The sequence below is a fragment of the Takifugu flavidus genome, chromosome 1 (assembly GCF_003711565.1).
Source record: "Takifugu flavidus isolate HTHZ2018 chromosome 1, ASM371156v2, whole genome shotgun sequence".
Classification (NCBI taxonomy): Eukaryota; Metazoa; Chordata; class Actinopteri; order Tetraodontiformes; family Tetraodontidae; genus Takifugu; species Takifugu flavidus.
In genome coordinates this window covers 24,125,482-24,153,276 of record NC_079520.1, presented here as the reverse complement: position 1 = coordinate 24,153,276, position 27,795 = coordinate 24,125,482, and the positions used below count along the sequence as shown (strand labels likewise).

Below are 27,795 nucleotides of genomic sequence, written 5' to 3'. Positions count from 1 at the left end.
CCATTTCGTTTCTGAGACGATGGTTCTGCGATCCTGATTTCTTAAGAGGAAAAAAGAAACTTAACGTGGACGTGATCATTCGAGTGTTGCATGCATGTGGAGAACCTTTTATTTTGGGAGCAGGCCTGTGCGTCTCAGCCTCTGCCTGCGTCATCCTAGCTTTGGTTACACTGCAATTAAAATGTTTTCTGAGTGACTAATCGCCAACAAAGGAGTTTGTAATGATCAAAGGAGAAAACGGCTAAATAGAGTGGTCTAAAATGGCCCTGATTATGTAATCCATTGAACTGGGATTGAGATTAACCACCCCTGTGTCCTAATGTTCACAATATCTCTCGGTCAGTTTTTTGTTGACACTGCATTTGTGCAAAATGTCCAGTGGAATGACAAACCGTAGACGGACGTTTGGATGTAACCCTGCGCCAAACAATACCAGCAATTATGAGCAAATTACAAACTAGAGGATTAGATGAACAAGATCAGTATCCTGCCGGCAAAGCTGCACCCTTTGTGGCCTTGGGTTCACTCTCTGATATTTAACTGGGAAAAAGGAAACTAAAACCTGCTCGACCTGTTCATTTCTGGAGCAGCAGCAGGTGTACCGTGCGTGTTTGAAAATGAAAAACGAGAACACTGTTTGCCAGGAGTCAACGAATAACTCCGCAAAGTTCTTCCACTTAAAACTGTCAGTGCAGGGTTTGAACTGTTTATGGCTGCTTTTAATCTGACAGGAAGGTTCTAGGAGTTGACTCCAACTGACACTTTTCAAGCATCCCCAAATCGACAAACTCAGTCAATAAATAAACCTTAGCATTGTTAATACTGGGGACATGTATCAGCACACTGTGCATAAGGACAAACCATGCAAGATCCCTTTAATAACGCAGAGTGCAGTTAGTAATTACAGAGAATGATCCGAAAGGAGAATTTTCCACGTTCAGCATCTCTGCAGTTCATCTGTCTGCTGAGCAGACATGCACATGTCAATAATCCTGCCTCCTGACATCATTTATTTGGGGTTACGCATGTCCTTCTGTCTGTCTTTGAGGTGCCATGGATTAGGTGGTGCACAAAGAAGCTCACAGGACAGATGTGTCAGGAGATCATCCAGATGCAGGGGAATTTATATGTTATGGTCTGTGTCAGATCACAGCAAACATTGTGGGTTATTGTTTTTTTACAAAGAAAACACCTTTGAAAATGATTCTTGTCACTCAAATATGGAAAATCCAGAATAATTGGAAACATGACTTTGACATCCCTTATATCACTGGCTAGAACCAGAATTTTAAAACTGATTTTATAAGCCAAATTAATAAAAACACAATGGATAAAGGTAAGACTAACTAGATGATAGAAAGTGTTTACTCACTGGTAGTCACGTTAAACATTGCTCACAGGGTGCGTTTTTACTGTGTAAGTATTACTTTGAGGTCTGGAAGTCTTCTTTATTTGGCCCTGTGTGTTTCTCCACACACTGAACCCCATAAACCCTCAATCATTCAAGAAAAATGCTGCAGGCAGAAGTGGAAGATTCGGAACCTTCAATTTAATGTCACCACAGAGAAAGTACGTGCATGAGAGACAATTTGAACTAAAGTACAAGCTGTACTCATTCAAGAGCTCAGGAAGAATGTATTTACAGTTAAATGGTCTGCATTATCATACAAAACACAACCTTGAATATCATCCATGTTTTCCTGATTATTTTGCTGTTGGGCAAATCTCTTGTGCCCTTACTTAAGTCCTATTTATGTTTTTTAGTTTTTTTTTTTTAAAAAAACAAGTCTTTGGAATTTGGGAACTGGAAATATTCTGTTTAACATTTACTCTACCTTAAGTTTGTTTTCGTGTTCTTGTTGATTTTTTTTTAGTTGTTGGTCTGTCTGGTGTGTTTGACCAGCATTTTGCTTCCTATTTTCAATTCTGTTTCCATTTAATGGTCATTTTTAGTTTACTTGGTGCTTATTTTTATTTGATTACCTTTTTGACATGTGTTTTATGCCAGTAATTAAAACAAAGGTGCAGCAACACATGACGTTACAGGACAAAATTAGAAATGACTCCAAATCCTAACCTTACAAAATCAAAATATTCTTTATAAACCTTTTAAAACCTTAACTCTGTTGTTATAAGGGGAAATGCACCTTTTCACATTCATCTCACTCGCTAAAAGTTGTTATAATATTCTCTAAGGACACAAAGATTTTATAAATGAATAACAGAGGTTGTTCATGAGCAATTACCCTCATCCTTTATTTCATAATTTATTTCGTTATTATTGTGTCCACCCCTTGTCCCTTGTCCCTAAAACGTCCAGAGTCCGCCTCTGTAAAGGGACAATTATGCCGTCATTAAATAAATTACCGATTATTTGCGGGGACGTGAAGAGGCGGGGAGCCACGTGCATCTACAAATCCCCGCCCACTTTTACCTTAAAAGTCCATTGCACGGAAATATGATTGGCACAGAGCTCCAGCTGCTCGAGCGCTGAGACATGGCGGAGTTAGAAGAGAGGGCACTCTGAGAGTTTCTAAACACTGAAAAAGATGGCGAAAGAGCCTTATTTCAGGACGCCTCCGTCCCCGTGACCTAGTCGGAGCCGAGACGGACGGGTCTTTATTTCGGGAAGCCGATACGACCGTCGGGAAAATGTGTTGTCATTATCGCGCAGTCAACAGCCTTGGGCAACAAATATGGCTACTTCTTGTGTATCCTTCAGTTCGGGTTGAAAACCGTCCCAACTGGGCCGAGCGGGACACTTTGGGTGAGTCCCCACAGTAGCACCGAGTTGGCCGCACAGACAGCCGGAGAGGGGTGGACCGATCCCGGAGCTGTTTTATTTTTCAAAAGAAAACCTAAACCCAGATGAGATGGAGCCCAAGCACAAAGTGTTGTTGGAGAAATATTACCAGAACTTGGTGGAGTCGGTAACAGATGTGGACCGTGTGCTGGATGCTTTGGCTCACAGCGGAACCTTAACTCAGTCCGAACGCTACGAACTAGGACAGAAGTGCTCCAGCAGCCCGGAGAAAGTGGACCTCCTGCTGAAGACACTTTTCAGCAAGGAGCGGGACCATTTCGCAGAGTTTTGCACAGCCCTGGAGAAGACGCACCCTCACCTGCACTCGATGCTGCTGGGCGACACCGGAGCACCGGATCACACGACCGGTAAGAAAGCAGGACGTCGACAACAGTCGAAAGAGGCCGCGTCAGATCGCGTGTAGATCTGCAGTGATCTAACCATCATATCGACCATATGACAACTTGATGAAGGGCATGACTTTTCCTTTGGGCAAGAATAAAGAGTGAGGTGGTGGGGGCCCAGCGATCATGTGACTGGATGCTTATTTACAGTCACACTGCTCTGCTTGTTTCCCCTGAATGTCACTGAAAGCACAGCCTATAAAGGCTCCGTGTGAGCATTTAAGCATTTATTGGACCTAAAAATACTCAAACAATCAATGAGTTACAGCAGGCCTGCACGAGAAGTGTGTGTGTGTGTGTGTATGTGTGTGTGTGTGTGTGTGACTGACTCACTGTTCTAATAAAATAGTAAGGAGTTTTATTTGTTAATACACATGTATTGCATTGGAATACGTGACAAGATAAACCTACACTAGACATGTGTGTGTTTTTTTTCTCCTTGAAATACTGATTAAGTTTTTTCTTAGAAAGTGAAAAAAAGATTTAAGCAAGTATGTGACGCACATCACTTCAAATCTTAAAAAAAAAAAAAGAAGAAAAATGAATGCACAATATGGGAAATGATTCCCAAGTCGCTGTAGCTGTTTTTGCAATGGGGAATTAAATCAAAAACAAACTCATTCTCTGACTCTTGTGTGTCAAAATGATCACTGTAAGGAATTTTAAATCGCCTATTCATCCATTTTTAATGTACCCATTCTGCATTTGGCTTGATTCCCAACCAAGAATTGCCCGCTATCCCTTTTCCTAACATTTAAAGCTTTCCAAATTCTACTAAGTGCATCAACATGAGCTCTTCTGTGATCACCTTATACTTAATTGATGTATTGTGTGTACAAACATATGCAATATTTAGCAGCAGAAATGACATATTCCTCAGAAACTTTGCATTGCCAACACTTCCTTCACTCTCGGCTATCGTGTCATACTCGGTGAACTGAATCTTGAGGTGTTAATTATGCATTTTTTTCCCTGTTCTCATTATTTATGAGGGAAGTGAAGCTGCAGGACGAGACCGTTTCATTTTTGCGCCACATTTCACAATCATGCACAAAGACTGGAAACCGAGGGCAGGTAAAGATTCTGCAGCTCGCGCAGGTTTGTACGTGAACGCTGTTGGAGTTTGCCTCAGTAGTTTGGAGCAGTTGTGCAGGAAGCAAATAGGCTAAGCTGCTTTTTTATGACTGGGCAGACAGGTTTCTCCACTGCACAGCCAAAAGAAGGACCTTAGCCAGGCTAAGCAGTCACTTCAGAGTCCCTGAGGGCAAGAACGCTACACTACCTATGAAATCAAAGCAACATTAACGAGAAGCGCTTTGTTGATTGACCCCAGCAGGCAGCGCCGATGCTAAAATTAGCTGCCTAAAATGATCACTGAGCTGCAAGAATCACACTGTCATGTGAACCTGATGCCTGCCTGTTTTTGGACATTAAAGGTGTGTATTCCTAGGGGCTGCTTGTTTTTTTTTTTAAATAAACCAAAGTACTCTTTGGTTATATAACCGTCGCTCCAAGGCCTCACAATAGAAACTTTGAGGAACAACGTGACAGCGTTTTACAAGGGCGTGTATCGCAGCAGATGTTCTCTCTGCAAAATAAGCCTGCAGCGTAAATGCTGTGTCTACCTCATATACATCTCTTCTTGATCCGTTCCAATTCATTTAAAAAAATCACCAGATTAGACAGCTGCTAAACATCTATAAAAATTTCCATTCTTGGTTTGCTTTGACTCTAAAAGAAAGCAGAATCATAGAAACGTTGTCCCCTGCATAATATCGGCAACGAAAATAAATGTACATTCAATCCCGAACAGGGACATTATAATCCAAGAAACGGGCTGCATGAGGTGAGCATCTGACGCGGATCTGGGTCACATGACTTCTGTGAAGCAGGAAAGTGAGCGAGCAATGACACAGTGAACCTTGCCCACTGACACACAGTGTGTTCAAACAGAGCCATGGGAAACTTAAGCAAGAGGAAGAACAAAGACAGCTTGATCCATGGGATGCCACTGCTCCTGAGGCACACTGGTCCCCTCCCTCCTCGCTTCTTTCAGTCGTTTGCTGGGAAAAAGAGGGCCGAGCCATGTTAGCTGGGCTCCTTCCAGTCTTAATCAAACTCCTAGTCCCCGTTAGTGGGAACCCAGCCAGCCAGGGTACTGATTTAGTACTGAGACGTGGGTAAATAGAATCGTTTGTCATGCTCTGGCTCACTCTGCCATGCTTTACATCACGAGTGGAAGTTGCTGAATCAAATGGAATATAAGATGCACCTCCCACAACCGTGTCCCAACCTGATCCGTGCGCACTGGTAAACTGTTGTAATGAAAATGCTGTTGGTTTCTGACACCTGTGATTTTTTTTTTATTATATAAAAATGCAATTAGAATCTACCAATACTGTAAATATCTCGGTGCTTAACCTTAGTATTTCCTGGTATCTTTACTGCGTATTTTACCTCCACACACACACACACACACATATATACATATATACTGTGTGTGTGTGTGTATATATATATATATATATATATATATATATATATCTATATATATATATATATATATATATATATATATATATATAATTAATAAATAATTGAGGGACATACAATACTGGTAAATATTTTTTTTAGGTTCATAAGATAAAATTTTGATCACATTGTTTGTTTTCTTAAACTCGTCATTAAAACAGCATCATCTCCAGAAAGTTTCCAATTAACCTGAAACCAAAGAATGTAAACTATATTCACAATATTTTTTCCATTTAATATTGTTTTATATATCTATATATCATATATCTATTTTCAACTTTGGGGCCCACAAGATGTGACTTTATTTGAAGTTTTTATCACAATTTTTATCTCTGACTACAATCTTTGTTGTTGCATTAACACATTGATCCAAAAGGAATATTTAATACTTTGACCTAAACAGCCCTTTAAGGTTCTTTTCAAGTTGGCTGCCTCCGTTTCAAGTAACTCGATCTTCCCCATGATACTTACTGGCTTGTACTGACTGAAGTGTTCTTTCTGTACAGTTAATTATGAATCACTATAGGCTATAAAAGAAGGGGCTTTCACAGGGGCACACTGTGTGATGTTGTCAGAGGAGATAAAAAGAGAAGCTCTAAGACTGCAGCCTCTTTGGGGCCCTGGTCGGTCAGTATTCAAGCTCCCCGTCCTGCTGATTACTAGCCACGCTCTCTTGTCCACACACCAGCGTATCATCTCAGGTTGGGGAAAGTCCCCACTTATTATTCCTGCAGTTGAAGAAAGCCCCCTAAGTGTAACGTGAGCTACAGAACCTTGATGTACCTCACAATGCAGCAGATAATAATCTTGCGATAGCACGGACGCGGTGGAGTGCGCTCACAGCTGACTTTAATGTTGTGTTTGCCTCGCAGGCTCCACTTACAGCATCTTGTCCACGATGCCGTCGGACTCTGAAAGCAGCAGCTCCCTCAGCAGCATAGGTGAGTTTTTAAAGGTCAGCTGTTGAATTGTCAAAAAGAACTTTGTGTTCTGCAAAAACACGCGTAAAACGAAAAAAACCCTTGTACCCCCCCCCCCCCCCCCCCCCACACACACACACACACACACAGCCGTACACACCAGATAATATTCGTCACATTATGGTAATTGCATGGGCCACTAGGTTCTGAGCACATGCAAGTGATTAAACAGATGTGACAAGGATTTAGAAACCCTTTATTAGCGCCTAACACACAGACACGCATGCACACACACACAAAACAGTGTGTGTGTTGTTTCAATTTTTTTCTGGGGAAAAAAAGAGCGTTTTATGTAACTGCGGGGGATTCGTGTGTCATATATTCAGTGGTTCTGTGGTTAATGTGTGGAAACAGTTAAATATTAAACTTGTTTTGATCACACAACTTGGTGTCTGAAAAAAAATGGCAGATTTAATTTGTGAGTCCTGTCAAAACAAAACAAAAAGCTTATTTGCTCCCATTGAATGGGACTTTAGGTAAATGTTTTATTTGTAGAGGTTTAATAAGTCTTCCATCATCTCAGTTTTGTAACACATGCAGCCAGTAACATGCTCATTCCCACAGGTACCCCTGGCCAAGCATCCTCCCCTCCTCCCGCTCACATGGACAACCAACTGGTGAGTGAGAAGATGGAAACGGTCCTGTTCCAACTCCGACACGTGACCCGCGAGAGGGACGAACTTCGTAAACGTCTGGCCCTCTCTTCTCCTGGAACCACCTTTGATGACTGCAGGTAATGTTCAACCTAGTGCGCTTGTTTGTTTTCCAAAGCTTACAGCGCGGTGATGCTCTGTGCATGTGCACTATAAAAGCTTTTGGCTCAGGTTGGCTTTGGAAAACATCAACAAAAAAACAATAAAGCGGAGGACTTTGTGACGGTGAGGGGAAAATGTTTAAACCGTGCTCGGCTCTGTAAAACAACCATGCATTTTTGATGATATTTCTCTTCTCTTGTGATCACGTAACCACAGACTTTGTAAGATGTTCATCTCACGCTTGCCTCTCTTGTCCCCTGATACGGTGCCCTTTTCCCCATCCATGTGAATCAGACCAAACTCAAAAACAGGTCATGACTATGAGCGTCTGAAGCTGCAGTGCATGAAGGCAATGGCAGACCTGCAGTCCCTGCAGAACCAGCACAGCACCACTCTGAAGAGGTGCGAGGAGGCTGTGAAGAAAGCAGACTTCTACCAGTGAGTGGAAAAGCCTTTTCTAAATGTTTTAACAGCCTGCACATCTGTGCCATAGGCATTTGCACTCTGTCTGCAGGGTTTCAGCAGCCTTCCTGTTGGTCCTATGACATTCAGGCAGATTGCATCGAACAGATTTTATTATTGTGAGCGTATCGGCAATCTTTATAGCAATCCCAGCGATGAGTTAAGCCTCAGAAAGCCTTACATCAACTTAATTTCATTTTTATTTTTCTCCTTGCAAAGATCTTGGCAGCACAAATCCCACATTGATTTTTTACACTAAAGGGTAACAGAAAATGTCTGAATTACTTCACTATATGGCCCAAGAGCTCAATCTCTGTAATCATCAGTCATTTGAACATGATGTACATGCGGATAACGCTGCACACAGAGATTTTGTGCAATTTACTGATGCCATACCACCTCCCAAGTGTAGGGAACCAACATCTGGCCCAATGCAAACAGACGGATGGAGGATTATTGCCATGTTTAAGCCTCTCTTTCTGCCCCATGTTTGCAAATCTGGGAGAGCCTTTATTTTGTGACATTGTGTGTGCATCTGTGCTTATCCACTCACAATAAATGGCCTCTATCGAATGGAAAATAACTGTATTAAAATCAATAGTTTAGCAAATACAATGCTGATCAGTAATAAATGATTATGGGGGATTTGATTGATCTTTCTCATTCTTGTCTGTGCCATTTCCAGTTCTACAGTATGATCTAAGTTGTTTTTTTTAAAATATTTGCACAAGACTAATTGCTGTAACTGTTCTGAGGTCATCCAGAAAGAAATCCAAATACTGAGTTTTTGTTAATCCTGTACATCCATTTTGTAGTTTTATATAAAATCTACTGATTTAAAGATTATTTTGGAGAAATTAAAATCACAGTAACCATCTATTTTTATAATCTCGTGGTCATTTGATTTGAACAGATTTGTGAAAGGCACTGGTTGACAAACATAATTCCACATACATATTTGTACATCCCTTATATATATGTAGGCTTACATTGATATGCACTTGACTCAAAAGATGCAATCATCATTCTTTTTGGCTACATTGAAGTGGATTATTGTGGCTGGCGGGACCGTCAGTCAGATGGTCATTCCTGCGCTATCTCCTCAGTACGCTGCACGGCCGTCTGGTGGGGGAGCATGCACAGTTTAAGGAGGAGCTGGAGGTGATGAGACAGGACAACATCCAACTGGTCAGAGAGAACAACCACATCAAGCAGGCCTGTGAGGAGCTGAGGAGGCTGCATGATGATGACCAGAGAGAGGTGGCTGACATGAGGTTGCTACAGAAGCAGGTACTTGTGTAGTTTACTCTCAGTCTTTTAAATTAAAAAGACCATTTACCTCACAATAGTAAGAAAGTCTGTGGTGATGTCATCATTGAGGAACTTTACAATAAAATTGTAGGTGATGAGAGAGGGCACATCGGATGTCCTGAATAAGCTATACGACACAGTCGTGGAGAAGTTGGAGGCCATGAAGAATGACTACGAGGCTCTCAGGAAACGCTATAATGAAAAAATGGCCGGTCACAACGCAGACCTGAGTCGTCTGGACCAAGCTGAGGAGGAAAACCATCGGCTGCAGAAACAGCTTGATATGTTACTGAAGCAGAGAGACGCCGCCATGCATTATCAGCAGCAGTACAGCTCATCTATAAGGAGGTGAAGCAGGAAAATAACACGGATGCACTATAAACAGCACACAGCCTCGGCAGCCATAAAATCTAATGATTAACAGACGTTTCGACGAACATGCCCTTAAACTCTCTGTTGGTGTGTAATGCCAAGGTCACATGAGTGCTTAAAATTGTCTTAATCCAAGCCAGATAAAGCTTTGCAGACGGGCAGATTACTTTCTTCATTTAACTTTTTCTTTATGAAGTTAAGAATACATTCTGGTGTTTCTTTGCATTTCTATAGTCACCCACTGTCGGTGGCAGACCATACAGGGCAGTAAACGATTGTTACTTTCAATGTGGTTCAGGTTTGACAACACACAGCAAGAGTTATCCAAGGCTGTGGCCCAGAACAAGGAGCTGCAGCGAGAGATGGAGCGCTTGCAGTCGGAGACGACGCGGCTGAAGACCCAGCAGCTTAAAGCATCCAAAGACGGCGAGAAATTCAAGCACGAGCGGGACTCCGTAATCAGCGAGTACCGCCTGATTATGAGCGAGCGGGACCAGGTGATCAAAGAAGTGGACCGACTTCAGACCGGTTTGGAGATGGCAGAGGCCAAGCTGAAGAACACGTCATCAGAGAGGCGCGTGGCAAATGAAGAGCTAGAAGCACTGCGGCAGGTAAGACTTTTAGAAGAAAAAAATTACAGGGATTTAACGTGATGATTTGTCATCAACGTGCGCCATGCTTTTCTGTGACATGAAGGAGCTGGCCTCGGCGCTGGTGGATAGGGACCGGGCAATCTGTGACAAAAACGAGCTGCTGGAGAAATACTGCCATGAGGTAAAGGACAAAGCTGAGGCTCAGAAGGAGCTGAACCAAGCCTGCAAGGACATTGAAATGGTACGTGAAGAGAGGGACGTTGCCCGCAAAGAGAGGACGGAAGCCATCATCCAGAGGGACCAGCTGCTGCGGGAGTATTACCAGGCCAGACAGGTAGTCAGACGGACGGGAGATTTATCATTACTAGTGGAGGGATTGATTTATTTCCCAGACTATAATCCCCTTCAACCCATCTCATAAAGTAGTGATAATTGTTTTTCCAAGCAGCTGGCAAGTTTGCACAGTTGTTTTGCTGGAAAACGTCTGCCATTACCTGCACTCTTCATTTCATTGCTAGAGTCGGAGAAATTGGAAGTTTCACATTTCAAAATCACTCTTGGGTATGTAGAAAAGAGACTTTTGGGCTTTGAAGACAAACACACTCCCTCAGTCATGGGTAATTAAAGCAGACAAGTGCACAGTAAAGTCTAATGGATTTAATTTAACAATGCGTTTAATTAATGCTCTCGCTGCACTTGGCAGCCTCCCTGCTGTAAAGTTATTTAAAGGGAGACACAGAGAGAGAACATTGACTGTGGATTCACTAGAGACACCAGTTGTTATTCCACAGTATATCTGACCCACTTCTGTAGAACCCCATTCACTCTTTGACTGGTCTAACACAACGATGCAGGCAGAAGCTTCTAAGTTATAGTTATTTTTTATATTTGCTGTCAAACTGCTGTACTACTTCTGGAGAGAATATGCATTTAGATCAAATTCAATAGACTGAGAAAGCCAGAAAAGGATCTTGAGGATCCAATTTAACCAGTGCATCAGAAAGGTAGAAGGATTTACACATATAGATGCAGGAGTTAATAATAGTTACACTAAAACCACAGCTTGGAGCATAATTATGCAGTATGTGAGTAAGTGAAGAGTAAACTGAGGTATGTATTTTCATGGATGTATTTGAATGGCAAGTGACCTTTTCTGCATCAGTTTACAGGTTGTTTACAGGTTTCTTTTTATTTATCTTAATCAATGGCATCTAAGGAGAGCACTGTGATGCCTTCATGGTGTCAGGCTAAACACTGTATCATATGTCAAGTGTTTCAGGGGAAGATTTCAGGTCTGATGTTAAATTGAGTTCTTGATTACTTTAGAAATATACTTGATTTGAAATGTACAATCAAGTGTTCCAAATGTTTAAATGTTCCACCTTAAATGAAGAAAACCTGACGTTTCCCATTTTAAGTATTTCAGTCATTTGAGTTTCACTCTGGGGAGCTTTCAACTATTTTAAAAACCAAAGACTTGGATGAAAATCATTTGCCATAATTAAATCTTAAGGTTATAGACCTCAGCAAATGCTGAATTTCCCTTGTTTGCCCTTAGTTGATGCATGTGTGGAAGTTCTTCCATCTGCTGTTTTTGTTCAAATTAACTCTCCCTGCATTGCTTTTGCAGAATGTTTTGGGTCAATATCCATTTGCATTGTAAAGTGCTGTGTTATTACTGCTTAAATATGCAGCTGTCCAGCTTGTAAATGCTGGGGTTCATGAATTTATTGATGCCTTCAGATAACTCTAAAATGACATTACCTCAAATGGCTGCAATTACTTCTTAAACACCAGAAAGCGTATGCTTAATTCACGTCTTGATTGTTTCAAACCCATTATGATGATAAATTGATCAAAGAAATTTGTAATTTTAAATCGAAACTCTTTTAAAGTGCACCTGAATTGATGAAATATATCTTTGCCAGCATCTGTTATTTAATAACACCTGCAACATCTATCAAATCACTCAGGAACAAGATTCTGCCACTCTGGACATGGAGCGAGCCAACAAGGAGATTGATATGCTGAGGAAGCAGTGTGAGGCCATCTCCCAGGAGCTGAAGGAAGCCCTCCAGGAGGCCGAGGTGGCCAAGTGTCGGCGTGACTGGGCCTTCCAGGAGAGGGACAAGATAGTGGCAGAGAGAGAGAGCATACGGTAAAGAGCAGGTTCAAATGTCTCTGTTGCACCTGTTGTCAACATAAGTGTTGATCATTTAGTGTTTGAGTTCAGAGGAAATATAGTTATTTTTGTATCAATCAGAACATTATGTGACAACCTGAGGCGTGAGAGGGACAGAGCCGTGAGCGATTTGGCAGATGCTCTGAGGAATCTGGATGACATGAGGAAACAGAAGAATGACACTGCAAGGGAGCTCAAAGAACTAAGGCAAGCCATTCCTCTTCAAATATATATTTTTTTAACTCCATTTCAGGTTTAGTCCTAACTGCTGACTCTATATCTGAGCTTTTGTGCCCCCTGCTGGAGGAATTATATAATTGACTAGCTTGTGTTCAGTTTATAAATGTATTTTATGTTTGTTTTCTTGCAGAGAAAAGATGGAGGATCAGTTAGAAAAGGAAGCAAGGTTTCGTCAGCTAATGGCGCACAGTTCGCACGATTCAGCCATTGACACTGACTCGATGGAGTGGGAGACAGAAGTTGTAGAATTTGAGAAGCACCGAGTAAGAGCCGCTGCAACATAATATCATACACACGAACATTTAAATTATACTGAAATTTGCTAAAATGTTTCCACAAAATCAGGATATGGATTTAAAAGCACTTGGGTTTGATGTTGCTGAAGGGGTAAATGATCCATATTTACCAGGAGATTGTGGCATCGTTGTCACTAAAGTGGATAAAGGAAGTCTTGCTGAAGGACGATTAAGGTGAATGGTTCACTTTGTTTTCACTTTAGTAAATAACAGAATAGCTGATTTAATTAGTTCAATTAGGTGTCTCTTTGGCTTACTTGGACAACTAATTTTTATCCTGCTGTTTTTTGTGCAGGGTGAATGATTGGTTGTTGAAAATTAATGATGTGGACCTCACAAATAAGGACAGGAAGCAGGTGATCAAAGCAGTGCTGAGCGGTGAGGGGGTGATCAATATGGTTGTTCGCAGAAGGAAGTCAATAGGAGGGCGAATTATCGCGCCAGTCCAGATCAACCTGACGGGAAACAAAGGTCCGAATTCTCCTGCTGCTTAAGTAGTGATTTTTAATTTTGTTAGAAGTGTGTCTATGCATCAAATATGCTTTAATACATATTTTGGAATGCAGACAGTAGATGTGAGCTCGATTCTTTTTCTGTCTTCATTCGCAGACAGTGGCATTGGAATTGAAAGTGGAGTGTTTGTTGCCTCATTGGCTCCTGGAAGTCCAGCTGCTAGAGAATGCTCTCTTGCTGTTGGGGATAGGCTTTTAGCAGTGAGTATGCCCACAGAAATCTTTGATTGTTTGTCATCATTGACTAAAACGGCCTGCATATTCCCTCATGTGATTAAATAAAAGCACACACAGCGCTCCTGTCACAGCTATGTATTATACTGACTTGTAGGGTAAAAGTATTTATTTAGCATTTTCATAAACTGCTGTGATTCAAAGCAAGTTGTCACTGATGAAATTTCTTTTGACTGGTTTTATTGATGACAGATCAACGGAAGTGCACTCGATAATAAGTCACTCTCTGAATGTGAGTCTCTGCTGAGGAACTGCTGCGATATTCTTAGCATCTCTCTCATGAAGGTGAAGATCTCAGACCTAGTGCATGCTGCTTAAACCACCACTGAGCCACAATGTAGAAAATTACTGTGCACATCCTGTTGCTACAAATTAAATGGAAAATTGTCTCATCTTTTACAGTCGTTGAGTTTCATTTGCAGTTAATGTCTTTTTCCCCAATTTCCTGACAGTTCCTGCCGCAGAGCTGGTCCGGTCAGAGTTTATACGAAAGTGTAAGAGACTCGGAAAAGCTCTCCCGTCTGCAGTCCTGTGAGATCCACACCAGGAACTGCAGGAACTCCAGGAACACCTGCCCCAAGCACAATTGTTCCACCCAGACAGACACTTGCTGCTGTGACAGGGGGGATAAAGGCAACTCTCTGGACTGCAGTGGCAACAGTGTGCACTGCCATCACAAACCTTTCTCCAGCAGCTCTGTACACTCCCGTTCCCTTTCCTCTTCCCACAGTCCCTCAGAGCCCCACCCAGACTTCTGCTATATGAGACAGGAGCTCCACCCTCATTATACCTTTAACCCTGTGCTCTCGGACTGCAGCTCACCTCAGAACCCCATAGATCACGTGCAGAGCTTGCAATCAAAGCCCAGTGGAGGAACGTGGCCTAAAGTCATAACAGGAGCCTCTATTCCTGAGTTTGCGCAACTCTCCATCTATAAAAGAACCAAACAGAGGAAGTCCATCTTCGATGTGAATACATTTAAGAGACCGGAAGCCCCCCCAAAGCTGGACTACATGTCTCTTTCCCAGTTGCCCAAGCACTCCCCACAGAGCTCCATGTCTGAATCTGCACAGACACCTCCCACCCCACCAGCCAGGAGTGACTCCTTCAGGTTCAAACATAGACAACAGAACAGCTCAGCATCAGACTCCACCATCACCACCAGCACTCCCCCAGCCTCCCCAGCACAAACCACAAGCCAGGCCAAGGGAGAGATGGCAAACCAGCTCTATTACATCGACGCTCCTCCAAGAGAGGCAAAAACACCCGTTGATGAAGAAAGGAGTCGACGACGGGCAGAGGAGAGGGGGAAAAGGAGGTACAGGCCAAAATCTGCACCAGCGCTGAGACGTAATGTGACACCGGTACACATTCGCATTCCTGTGCAGGTACTGAAGACATTCTCCCTTACTGCTGTGACACATTTACATTTCAAAAGTAGCGGCTTATAGTCCGGAAATTACGGTAATTATGGGCAGTTTTGTTCCTGCATCCATTTACTTTGGTCTGGTTTCAGGTCCAAAGTTTCTCCAACGACGAGCACTCTCCAGAGCCAGTAGACCTGCTGCGATTTTCTCCTTTAAGAACCAATCGGTACAGCATTCCTTTTGCACCTCCCAGCTACAGCAGCATCTCAACGCGTGAGTCATTGAAACAACTCTGCTTGTTACGCTTTCAGATCAGGAGTGTTGAGTTGGTTGACCGTCGCTGTCAATGTAGACACTCAAATTTTGTAATTTCTATGGAAGAATAACAAGTTCTTCGATTGTTTTGTCCATCGCTGCGATGAAAGACAGATGGAACATTTTGTGGATGCTTTTCTCTGTGTGTACTGACAGACTCTGCTCAGCGAGGTCTTGCCCCCTGTCCCGCTGTGACGGCTGTGATGAGGAACCCGGTCTACACTGCCTGGAGCCATGAAATCCAGAACAACAACTGTCCTCCAGCCTCCAGCTCAGGCATCCGCTCACACACAAGGTGGTATATATAAACGGAATATAAAAAATTTACAAGTGCAGGCAACATCAGCAACACATTTTCTGTTCAACAGATTTTCCGTTCCATGCAACAGCACAAATACTAATGAGATCTGCACCTCGGTGTTTTTGCTGCTCTGATATGTCAAAAAGATGCAACAAGTGTCCAATTCTGCGAGCAGATTCACATAATTGTTTTTATCTTTTAGATGCCAATCATTTTATCGGAAACTGACCTTGATTAACTCGTTCGATGGTGCGTTTACTGCACAGAGCAGAAAGGTTTCCCTTGCCCCTATGTTCTGAAGAGATGGGACGTAGTGGTTTAGCGTGCTCTGCGTTGAATAATTGACCACCGTGGTGACTTACTGAGGGCTTATTTTGCCTTCACCCGTAGTCCCAAACATCAAGGTTGCCTGAGTTTGGACCTCAGCCACAAACGCACTGGAGAGCTGAATGAGACAAGCTGCAGCCAACAACTGCATAGCGCCAATTCCCTGCCCACCAGTGGCAGACCGGGTATGTGAGTGTCCTTGGTTTTGCCGAATTGTACAAAACAAAAACTGTTTTCTATTTGGTTGTATCTGTTTATGCAGACTGCACAGATGTTCACATCATTGGAATGCATTACTGGTTTTACTGGGTGGATAAGTGACAATAATATGGAAGATGGATTAAATGTATTGGCAGCACTCAGTAAATTCTTGACTTCACCTTTTATATAAGTTATCCTCAGTCTGACTAGTTTGGTATATTATTATATTAAGTTAATGTATGTTTTTTTGTCTTCTTTAGACTCGTCCACTTCGCAGTTTAGGACAGAACGCATTAAGATCCCTCCAGCTCGCTATCCCCGCTCTACAGGATCTGACAGAGGTGGTTTAGCAGCTATTTCATGAGGGAGACAAGAAGTGCCAGCAGAACCCGGAATCTGAAATCATACCCTCCTTCCTCTTCCTCTCCAGGGTCCCTCTCGCATTCAGAGTGCAGCAGCCCAACACCTCCAATGTCGCCCATCAACCTGGAGACATCATCCTTCACCAGCAGCCAATCACAGGGCTCCATTTCTGCTCAACCCAGGATATCGGTCAGTCCTGCTGCAGTTGGCGACAGGCGGAAGGAAGGGTAAGCTCGCCGTGCACCCCGACGGTCGCAGCGCCATATTCTGTCTGTCTTTCTGATTAAGAGCCGGAAGCTGGGAGGCATCATATTATCAGAACGCAGAGCCACATTTTGTAGTTTGATTTATCTCTGTACTCTCCTGTTCTCCTCTAAACCTATAATCCTCGCTCTTTGTTTCATCTCCTCAGATTTGTATCTAGTAAATCTTCCTCTGTCAGACTGCCTCTGGTAGTTAAGCCCAAGTTCCTCTCTTTAAAAAGCTCGAGGTTTGTCCTACGATACTTGAGAAATGAGACTTGATTGTTTGAGTATGTATTAAAAGGTACTTTATAGGATTGCATGACTGCAATGCACGCAGCATGACCACACAGCCTTTATCTTTTATTGCTAAAGCTGCATTTTTACTTTACTGTGCCTGGGGAACAAAGGGGATTGGGCGCCTTACTTGGGGGAGCCTTACTTGGGGTCACCCCAGCCCATCCCGGGATTATTACAGGAAATGGTTTGTCCACTGCATTTATTTTGGAATTTTAATCGGTTCATTTTATTTCAGAGCCACATGTTGCATCGTGTCAGAATTTTTTTTTTTTTTTTTTTTTTATCATGCCCTTTAAAAATTACAAACACATTACAAACAGTTTTTATATCCTGAAGGCCATACTTAGAGGAGCCCCGCAACGTGACTGTACAGAAAGGAGCAGAACCATTGGGGATCTCTATTGTCAGCGGGGAGAACGGTGGAGTCTTTGTCTCCAAAGTGACAGCAGGCAGCATAGCTCATCAAGCCCATTTAGAGTACGGGGACCAACTCCTTGAGGTACAGGACCCCCATCCCCACACTTGAGCTCCATATCTGCCACCAGGCAATGATTCATTGCTGCGTCTAAATGATGGCTCCTGTTTTCAGTTTAATGGAATCAACCTTCGCAATGCAAATGAGCAGCAAGCGCGACTGGTCATCGGGCAGCAATGTGACACCGTCACCATTCTGGCTCAGTATAATCCTCACATGTTTCAGCTGGGCAACCACTCTCGCTCAGGGTAGGAAGCAAACGCAGAATGATATAATCAGCAAATTGTACCCGTTGTTAGATCGAAGTGCGTCTGTGAGAGAAGAGTCACAATTTTAAATCTGCTTCTGTTTTTAGTTCTCGCATGGAGTCCATCAGCAACCAACCCACCCCCCAAGCCAGTGGAGCAACCACTCCAGATAATCACTCTGCCATCGATACACTGAGCGAGCAGGACGAGGGCACCATGACACCATCTTCCAAATGGACCACACCTGCCACCAGTGCTCAGAACTCCTTCAGGTAGAACAATAAGGCACAAAAATAGAAACCTGAAAGTGGGAATTCAGATTGAATTGGATTTCTCCCCCTCTCCTCAGAGGAGCTGGCGTATGCATGCTGCAAGCCGCCGAGCCTCGGCTGGTGAGGCTGAAGAAAATCCAGGTGGAGCTCGGAGTTCAGATCTGTGGAGGAAACCTTTCTGGGATCTTTGTGGAGAGTCTTGATGAGGACAGTCCTGCTAAAGGTCCTGATGGTCTGCTGCCTGGAGACCTGGTGCTGGAGGTATGTGCACTGTTTTAACCGTTTTTAATGAATTATCTGGGGAAATAAAGTCAAATATAACCAAGACGGGGGCAAAAAACAGGACTCCGCGAGTTGCTTCATATTGTGTTGGAAAAGAGGCTTTTGGGTTTGTTTGGTGGTTTGTGTTTTAGGCTGGTGTTTACAGGCGTTTCTGCTTTTACCTGGAAATGAGCGTGGGTCTCTTACCCGCTGTAGTGATGTCTTAAACAGTACAATGGGATCAGCATGAAGAACAAAACAAAGGAAGAGGCTTACCTGGAAATGTTGAAGCCAGCAGAAACCATCACATTCAAGGTCCAGAACTCCAGTGACAAACTGTCTGCAATCAAGGATTCTCATGGAGATGGATTTTACATAAGGTAGCTGAACTATTCCTCATGTTTTCTGATTCACCTTCAGCTGCATCGTAGCACTTTAATATATTCTGCGGTGTGCAGTTAAGTAAGTTTTACTGTTGAATAATTCACATTTTCAACCCAATTCATTCACAGAGAAGGTCTCTCACTGTTCATTCATCCTAATGGCTTTATTCTGCTTCTGCCATCAGAGCACTTTATGAGAGGGTGGCAGAGGTGGAGCAGGAGCTGAGCTTTAACAAAGACGATATCCTGTATGTGGAAGATACGCTACCAAATGGCAATTTTGGGTACTGGATGGCCTGGCAACTGGACGAGAATGCACAGAAACTGGGAAAAGGGCAAATTCCGAGTAAATACATGTGAGTTCATCCTAGGGAAGATCTTTTGGAAGATCTCATCCTTAGTTTCATCACAACTAACGTCTTTTTCTTTTCAATTCTCTGTCTTTAAGGATGGACCAGGAGTTCTATAAAAGACACGGCATGGCTGATCTGAAAGATGATAACGGCGCCAGTAAAACCCTGTCTGCTGCCGCACGCAGATCCTTCTTCCGCCGGAGGCTGAAGCACAAACGTAGCGGCTCCAAGGATGGGAAGGACCTGATGGTTCTTGAAGTTCTCGGTGCAGATTCTTTACCCATCACAGAAGGTGTGGCACCTCCCAGCATGGAAACCAGGAATCTTAATAAGAGTTAGACTAGCAAAAGAAAGGCAGGGTTAGGAAAATGGTAAATAAAGGAAGGAAAAACACTATATCGTGCAAATATTTGCAGATTTGCTGCGATCTGTGTGGTTTAAAAGCAGAATGGTTCTCTATCTGTTCAGCCTTGTTGTCTTTTTAAAGCATCTTTTAAATTTTCTGCCCTAGATGGAGTGAGCCTGATGTACCAGCGTGTTCAGAGGGTGGAGTCGTCCTCTCCCAGGCCAGTGCTTGTATTAGGTCCATTAGTGGAGGTCTGCAAGGACGTGCTGGTGAAGGAGAGTCCCGCCAAGTTCAGCCGCTGTCCGCCCGGTGAGCTCCCACGCCGGCCTGAAAGCCGCCTCTAGACTTACTGGCATGTTAACGATGGCTGATGGCCGCAGCCACGATCAATTCTGTTTATTGAACCACAGAAATTATGAAGGCGTCGCAGCAGGCCATCGAGCGGGGGGTGAAGGATTGTGTGTTCATCGACTACAAACGCAGGAGCGGCCATTTTGATGTGACCACCGTCGCATCCATAAAAGAGATCACGGAGAAGGTAAATGGTCTCCGGCTCGGTAACGGTTTCCAGGTTTGAGCTGAAGAGCTTCTCGATGGAATGCAGTCTTGAATGTTATTGCACTGTGTCCTGCCATGTGCATTTTGTGTAACACTCTACTTTGAATCATAGGACTGCCACTGTTTACTCGACATTGCCCCTTTCGCCATCGAACGCCTTCACAGCGTCCACATCTACCCAATCATCGTTTTCATTCGCTACAAAAATGCCAAGCAGATAAAGTGAGTAGTCTCATGTTTGTTTTTTTATTTAGACATTTAGATCCAAAAGTTTGGAGCCTTTTAATGAAGCACCTTTGTCTCCCAGTCACAGATAGAACAAACTGTAACTATTAAAATACGTCCTCGTGATCTTTTACCATTGTTTTGACGGAAAAAGATGGATCCCTTTGGGATTTATTTCTTCTAACGTGTCACTAGAAAACCAATTATCACGAGTAGACATTCAGGAAACGGCCCGACACTAAAATAGATTGATCAACATGATTTAGGTGACGTCATCACAAGAGTCTTCCCTCTGCGACCAGTTCAGAGGTCTGCTTTTTCATTTTTAACCAGGCAGGAAAATTAACACACACACACACTCTATCTTTCACTGATGTAATGGGTTCCTCAGGCCTTCACACTGACCATTACAACTAAATGCCCATCCACAAGTTGAAGTTAAAAGCACCTCCTAACCCTCAAAGAGCTCTATGAAGGTGTGAGGAACAGCCAAAATGTGTTCGCCGCCTAAAAATATCCTTATTTTCAAGTGAGCTGTGGTCCTCCCAATGTTGCACATCCACAATCATACAGAGGGCAACAAAGCGAAGAGATGCAGCAGGTAATCATGGTGGATATTGATTCTTACTAAGCCTGCTGTCATCAGCTGAGTGCCAGCTGTCCAGGGACAGCACACAGGGGCCCGTGGGTGGTTCACTGACCCACCTGCCTCTAACACACAAACACACACTCCTCCCACTGCCTGCCTGCTGCAGAGACTGGCGCAGATTTCAGCGTTTTTATTTTTGTTCGCCGAGGAGACTGAATAAAGAGAAAAGACCCTGTAATTGAACAGTCCTGACAGGAGAAAGAGAAATTATATTGTGTATATCATTTAGTTTTAGCCATCTGTTAATAAGTGACACCAAGACTAATAAATAAAGTCCCAGTCACGGGAACTGTCTCTGTTCTTTGTGTCTGTCCTGAGAAACATGCTTGTGATGTTTTTGTCTCCAGAGAACAAAAGGACCCTCTGTACCTGCGGGAGAAGCTCTCACAGAAACATTCCAAGGAGCAGTTTGAGGCGGCGCAGAAAATAGAGCAGGAATACAGCCGCTTCTTCACAGGTCGGTCAAAATAACAGGCATCAATTTGGGAATAATAAGGAAGCAATAAGGAATAGAGCTCGGCTTGTGTGTCTGGAGCAGCAGCCTGTCTGAGACACCCGACATTCCCTCTGATGAATGGCTCGAACAGAGAGGGATGATTAGAGCTGGACAGCACCGCGACTGATCCCCTCTTACATAAAGAGTTCAAATAATATGACAGATATGAGGCTTCCTCACGTTAGAGCATGTTATATGAGAATAATCTAGAGTGGAGTAGTCTGGTAGCTAAACATCCCACCCCCGCTCTTCCCAACACCCCCCCTTGTGTTGCAGGCATCGTCCAGGCAGGCAGCGTCTCTGACATTTGCACTCAGATCGTGACTGTGGTGGAGCAGGAACAGAATAAGGTTCTGTGGATTCCAGACGGAGCACCATAGAGTCACCAGCTCGCCACACATTACCCACAAACATTGGATCATGAAACACACGGTCAATCGGTACAGCTCGCAGATCTCTGTTCAGTCAGCAGGGACGATGACGATGACGTAATACAGCTACAGTCGCCGCGTACTGTACTGCTCATAGCTCTGTTTACACTAGTATCTAATACTTGAATATGTAGTAGCACTCCCTCAGTCTCATGTTGGACCACAGCAAACACTATTCTACACTATTCTATAAAGTGATGGTGGCGTGGAAGGCTGCGTTCACTTCTCTATATTTATACACATGTTCCCCAGTTTAATTTATCTAATCAAAGCTTTAGGTCTTGAACCTTTTGTGTTATAAATGTAGCTGTCTAGCTAATAGGATGGACTTTTTGGAGTTATATTGCTGTTTTCTAGAGGAGAAATCGGTGCAAAAGTGCTTCCCGCCTTCACTTCCTCTGCCATCATTTCACCATCTGATAAAATCGTGCCAAGTATTCACTGATTCATTGTTGCATTTACGAACACCACATCCTCCAATAACAGTCCTACAGCAGCTCTTTCAGCACGGTTTTTACCTTCTACAGTTGTTGCCAATACTTGTTTGTCTGCATCAAGTTGTTCTTGGAAGAAGGGATCTGTTTTTTCTATGATTATCTCACGGTAAAACAAAAAAGAATCATGCATCGAGTTGGATTTTCAGTAAATCTGTGGACATGTCTTGTTCACTTCTAATGGGACACTTTAGGACAGCTTCTCCTAATGAAGGTTCATATTTCTATAAAACATTAAAAACTGATAATGGACAAAAAGACTGGCCTGTGTTTAATATTGAATTCTCCTGATGAGCTGCTCTTGATTGACTTCAACCTGCTGCTGATTGTCGGTAAAATGAGTCATTTAGTTTTTGTCCACAAGGTGGCGCATTAGTGCCGGGACACGGTATGACGAAATGTTAATTTTCACCCTGACACATCATGCCTTAATCTTTTACAAAATATATTCTGAGGTGATTCAGTTGTGTCCGCTGGATTTATTTTGTGGCTTTTATCCAAAGCGGTGAAATATTAAGGGTACACCAATTAAATATTAAAGTGTTTCATATAGTAACATTTATGGAACAAAAACACTTCTTTCATCCTGCCTAATCGCTCATAATAAATGATCCAAAAGAAAAGTGGCAGACAATTCCATAAAACGGACCGAAACTGCCCATTTTAAGCACGAAGTAAATAGTAACTTCCCGACAAACGTAATTTTAAAGCTGCGACTGTCATTAACGCAAATTCGCTGTAAGATCCAAGTTGGAGTCCTGAAATATTGATGGAGGTGTCACTATAAATAACTGGACATTGGGGTGGACGCCTGCCGCCGATGGCTCCTCCCTCCACTACCTGTAAATCTGCGGTGCCATCTCCCAAACGAATGACGAGACGCGCGGCCGCAGAAAGCAGCTGTTCCTGTAAGTACTGGAAAACCAGACGCGTTGTGCTCTTCCAGCATCCTTTTCAGAAAGGTCGCTAACCGGCGCGCCTCTGACGCGCGGAGCGCATTCAACAGTGCGCGCCGCGCCGCGGAGTTGGAGTAAAGAGGCCGCGGAAAGCTGCGCTCTTCAACAAGGTGGAGCCCAGAGTGGAACCGTCGCACGGCGAGGAGCCGCACGCACGGCCCGGCTCCATCAGGGCGCCCTTCTCACGCCGTCGGGAGAGCCGCGCGCATCTGGAGAGTTGGTGAAAATTTGATATATTTACGCGCAGATCGATGGATGACGCGAATCGCCAGCTACGAACGCGCTTTGACTGATATGGCATCTTGAATTTGGAAAGATTTTTTTCCCCCTCCTCTCATCATTATTCCCTCTCGGGGTCTGTGCTGTCGAGTCAACTTTTACTCCCGGCTAAAGAAGCCCGATGAGACGGTAGAGGAGCGGCCGGCGGACGACTTAAACATGGCCGGGCCGCTGGGGCATCGGGGGGCGCTGGCCGGAGCTCCCCCAAGCGCCTGAATCCCAGTCGACTTGATATCTTGTGGGTGGAGGCTGGCAGCAGTCCAGGATCCGAGAAAAAAATGTCTAAAAATCGGGATAAATTCAACCCGGACCCCTCGGTCCACATTTCCAAGATGAACGTGATCATCCCGTTTTCCCCAGATGTGCCCTGTGACAGCAACGGCCAGCGGATGTGGTGGGCTTTCCTCGCCTCCTCCATGGTCACTTTTTTTGGGGGTCTTTTCATAATCCTCCTGTGGAGAACTCTGAAATATCTTTGGACCGTGTGCTGCCACTGTAATGCCAAAAAGAAGGTAAGGTGAAAGAAGAAGGTGAAACACCCCGTGAGTCAACACTGCGTGATAACGTGTTCGAGAGCTGTCTTCCTAATTAAAACCATCATTCTTGTCTCCTGAGCTGCAATAACTATAAATCAGTGTTCGAGACCCTTTTTTAATTTCAAAATGAACTGAAAAGTAGTTATTTTGATTAAAAAAAGAGGTTTTCTCGACCAACCTGCTGATATTTACATGTAAAACCTCCTTTTGGATCATCACTTCAGATTAAAAGTTCAATTATTTAAAGTTAAATTGTAATCAACGCAATTTAAAGGGCTCTAAATGGTCCCATACTGCGATGAAAAATGTTTACTTCGAATTAAATATTTCGCCGTTATTGTAGCAGTTTGTTGCATTCTTTGCGGCTGCTTTTGTGAGTGAGGATTAATTTGAAAGGGTTTCGAAAAAGCGAAATTCCTTTCTCAAATTAAAAAAAATTAGGATTATCGTTCGCCTAATGCCTTCTGGCGTCACTTCCTGGATACACTGACGGTCCCTCTCTGCCTGTTTCAGTCAGAAATAGATGACTGGGGGGGTCACAGGGGTCACATACTGTCATAATCGGACTCCCAGTGATCACCTGTGTTGCGTTTAAGTGCCGTTATGTTCAAGGCAGCACCCTGACATCATCTGAGCTTTGTGATTTGGGGTTTTTACATCCGTCCTGGATCCACTCCAGACTACCAGGTGCTTTAAAACAGGTTTCTTCTGTATTTTGACAGTCGGTTGAGCAGTGAACTCAGTGTTTACTCACTTTTGATGCCCAGGGCGGCTGTTTAGGTGACTGTGCTGCTGGAGCGTGAAGGAATGTTACTTTAGGAGGGAGGAGAGTGTTTTATGTGTTGTTTGAGGATTTCTGCATCTGTGTGACTACACAGGAATGTGTGGCGACGTCCCTCAGTGCATTGACTGGCGAGCTCCGCCCACCTGTTGTGCCGCTCGGCGGGACTCGGCCAGAGACGCCTCATCCTTCCGCTTTCTGTCCTCCCCTCGCTGCCTTTTGCTCTGCTGGCATCGATTTCCCAACTCCTGGCGTCCCTTTTCACCCCTCCAGGAATCAGCCTCCCTCCAAAGTGTCAGAAATGCAGTGTCAGGCACGCACGCTCCCTGCCAAATGAATCAGTGTTTTTGTTGCTAAGCAACTAGGAAGCGCAGGATTTCATTATAAGAGTAAATCTCACTCAGTTTTGCAGTTGTCTTGGCTGTGAAAGGAAGCAGGTTATGTTGGAAGAAGCCCCCCCCAACCCCCTCCCCATCTGTACATGTCATTATCAGCCCAAAAACAGGGCATTGTTCCCTCGTGGGAGTTGGTCGTCAGTTTTGTGGTATCCAGGTTGTTGCCCCTGGAGACGGTCTTTAACTCTGCACCCCCACCCCCCCCCACCGCGATGTGATCAATGAAACCGTTATCTGTCTGGAAGACTACAGCCATTACTCAAACTGACCCCCTCGTCAACCCACCGCATGGTTCCAGAGGGACTGGGACTTGACCATCGATGTTAGTGGCTTCTGAGTTCTCCGACGTTATCGATGAAACCGTTGTGTTTGTTTTCCTCTCATATACGACGGCTATTTCCTGTCTGTCTGAAGAAAGACAGACTGTGCCGCAGAAGTAACGAGGTGCTATCGAAGGGTAGAGGGCAAGAGGGAGAATCCACGGCATTTTCCAACGCGGATTTGACAGTAGCCACTTTGCTGTGACTTAAATGATGCTCCCTGTTAGCCTCACAGAGGGGCTAATGGGTTGGAAACGACTCTTTTGGCGCCGTTTTAAACTCCAACTTGACCTGTCAAAGCGGTTACAAAGACCACCTGCGACCAGCTAAAGAAGTCCGGGCTAAACCTTGTCTTTTCTTTCAACACTACGGTGAAGAGTATTAGCACGCTAATGCTAGCACATAGCAGAAAGCACCGCTGAAAACAATTGTTCTGGTTTGTTTAGTGCATTTAATACTAAAAAGTTTTTTCTATTATTATTATTTTGAAATGTGGTTCAGTGTGGAGCTGTGCAGCCATCGGGGTGACTGGCTCCTGGTGGTTTGACAGTTGCAAATGCTCAGAGCCTGGTCGGCTGTTCCATAAATGCATTTTAATTTGAATGCAGTCTATAAATGGATGCTGTTGACTGTGCACGGCACAGAGTGCTGCTTGCGTCTCCTGGCAGTGAGTCGGTGGCCTTCGAATCATCAGGGCTCTGTGTGTGTTTGTGTGTTGGGGGGGGGCAAGGGAGAATGAAGGTGATAAGGTGATGAGTCGCTCTGATGGTGCTTTTAAGCGCCATCTGAAATACTGCAATTATGAGACAGCTGCTCACAACGCAACAGTGGCAATTAGAAGTCGGTATAGTTGTGTAGCACAACCGCACACGCACACGTGCATGTTGCGGTATTGTCATACGAATTCTGAAACTCCCGCTCAGGATCCATTATCTTCACCGAGGTGCACTTGAAATCCTCACGTTGTTTGAGGACCTGAAGGCAGCACGTTTTAATGCTGATGTTGACTCCTTTTGCTAAAGTCTTGGTACGTTTCCGCCCTCGGGGCCCCTTTGCACCGATTGTTATCAGTGTTCCCTTTAATGTGTTTTAACTGACTCTTCATGCAGCTCGATGAACAATATCTGCTCTTCTTGCGTAATTTGAACACCATCTGGGACGCAGCGCGTGTCAGCTGAACACAAATGAAAGATGGATAATTTTGGACAGTCGCAACGATGCGGTTCCTGTTCCTGGAAGAATGACGTGTCCTTTTTCTTTAATAAGAAGCACTCTTTTCATAACTGCCACCCTTTAGGTTCCATTCGTTCGAGTTTATCGGTTTTTTTCCGCACCTTCATTTTAATTTGGGATCATGTTCCTTAAAGGATGAGCCATCTTGCACGTGCAGCCTTTATGAAACCCACGTTTCGTCACGTCTGAGCTGAATTTAGCAGCTGCCAGGAGCCTTGCCATGTCACCTGTTTGATCTAAGGTTCTCGATTATTTACAGAGATATATTTTCCGCCACAAAGTGTTTAAAATCTAGTAATTAATTGTGCTATTACATCTAGATGATTGTATTTTATAGCATCATGACCTTGGTGGACGTAACGTAGCCGCAACAGAAACAGGCTGAAACAACCTCAGGAACTAACTGGCCGGTGCCAGCGACGACTGACGGATGCTGTGATGGGTTTTGGCCATCATGAACCCAGTGTTAGCAGCTTCTGCTATTCTGTGTTCCGACAAAATCGATGAAATGGGTTCTTTGTCTGCTTCTGATGTACGGTGGCTATTTCCTGCCCATCTCAAAGAAAGAGACTGTCCAGAGGGTGAGCTGGGGTCGATTCTCAGTCATTTTCCAAAGCAGATTTGACAGTAGCCAATTTATTGTGAAATAAATGGTTCCTTGTTAGCCTCCTACGGGCGGTCCAATGGCTATTTTGGGGCTATATTTAAAACATTTCACTGGCTTTTATTCAAAAACCTTTCCAGAATTCACGCAGGAAGATTTGGAATAACCGCATAATCTAATTTTAGAAAGAAAATCAATTTTGTACTTATACAAGCCGCACCGGATTTTAAGCCGCAGGTATCCCACGTAGTAATATGAAAAATTAGATCGAAAACATTCAGTACCGGTATATGTTTTTATTACCGTAAGATACGATACACTGACAAGTGACAGACAGGTAAGAAACAACAGCCACTCTTTTCACTTGTATGTTTATACAGAGACCTTAAATCCAATTTTCATCACGTC

The 27,795-nt window shown here is 43.8% G+C and overlaps 2 protein-coding genes across 14 annotated transcripts in view; both read left to right on the top strand.

Moving 5' to 3' along the window:
• Positions 1-2,457: 2,457 nt before the first annotated feature.
• On the top strand, positions 2,458-22,541 carry LOC130535753 (disks large homolog 5-like). Of its 2 annotated transcripts, XM_057051050.1 has the most exons (33): positions 2,458-3,171; positions 6,612-6,680; positions 7,284-7,452; positions 7,769-7,912; positions 9,043-9,226; positions 9,339-9,595; positions 9,918-10,230; positions 10,316-10,546; positions 12,186-12,370; positions 12,476-12,601; positions 12,765-12,897; positions 12,980-13,104; positions 13,226-13,401; positions 13,540-13,643; positions 13,869-13,961; positions 14,129-15,064; positions 15,193-15,316; positions 15,515-15,653; positions 16,050-16,171; positions 16,448-16,528; positions 16,618-16,777; positions 17,429-17,591; positions 17,682-17,815; positions 17,923-18,087; positions 18,165-18,348; positions 18,580-18,728; positions 18,917-19,087; positions 19,180-19,376; positions 19,596-19,739; positions 19,841-19,968; positions 20,101-20,210; positions 21,210-21,319; positions 21,635-22,541. In XM_057051050.1, the coding sequence occupies exons 1-33, from the start codon at positions 2,874-2,876 to the stop codon at positions 21,736-21,738; spliced, it is 5,928 nt and encodes a 1,975-aa protein (XP_056907030.1). In that variant the 5' UTR covers positions 2,458-2,873; the 3' UTR covers positions 21,739-22,541. The 2 variants fall into 2 exon arrangements, with proteins under 2 accessions (XP_056907030.1, XP_056907114.1); XM_057051134.1 differs by lacking the exons at positions 18,917-19,087; positions 19,180-19,376; positions 19,596-19,739; ... (2 more) ...; positions 21,210-21,319; positions 21,635-22,541 and having other exon boundaries at positions 18,565-18,728.
• Positions 22,542-23,128: 587 nt separating this feature from the next.
• The window catches only part of LOC130535860 (calcium-activated potassium channel subunit alpha-1-like), a 53,812-nt gene continuing 49,145 nt past the window's right edge, over positions 23,129-27,795 (top strand). For 7 of the 12 annotated variants that reach the window (XM_057052361.1, XM_057051347.1, XM_057051524.1 and 4 more), the window contains exon 1: positions 23,129-24,030. In XM_057052361.1, coding sequence (XP_056908341.1) covers positions 23,797-24,030 — 234 coding nt within the window. In that variant the 5' untranslated portion in view covers positions 23,129-23,796. The remainder of the gene's footprint in view (positions 24,031-27,795) is intronic. The other 5 variants (XM_057051858.1, XM_057051938.1, XM_057051611.1 and 2 more) reach the window with 3 other exon arrangements.

Excerpts from the sequence above, each read along its gene's own strand:
- LOC130535753 (XM_057051050.1), top strand. The coding sequence starts at position 2,874 with ATGGAGCCCAAGCACAAAGTGTTGTTGGAGAAATATTACCAGAACTTG. Across the intron at positions 12,371-12,475 it reads GCAGAGAGAGAGAGCATACG|AACATTATGTGACAACCTGA; the intron begins GTAAAGAGCAGG and ends TGTATCAATCAG. Across the intron at positions 18,088-18,164 it reads AGTGCTCAGAACTCCTTCAG|AGGAGCTGGCGTATGCATGC; the intron begins GTAGAACAATAA and ends CCCTCTCCTCAG.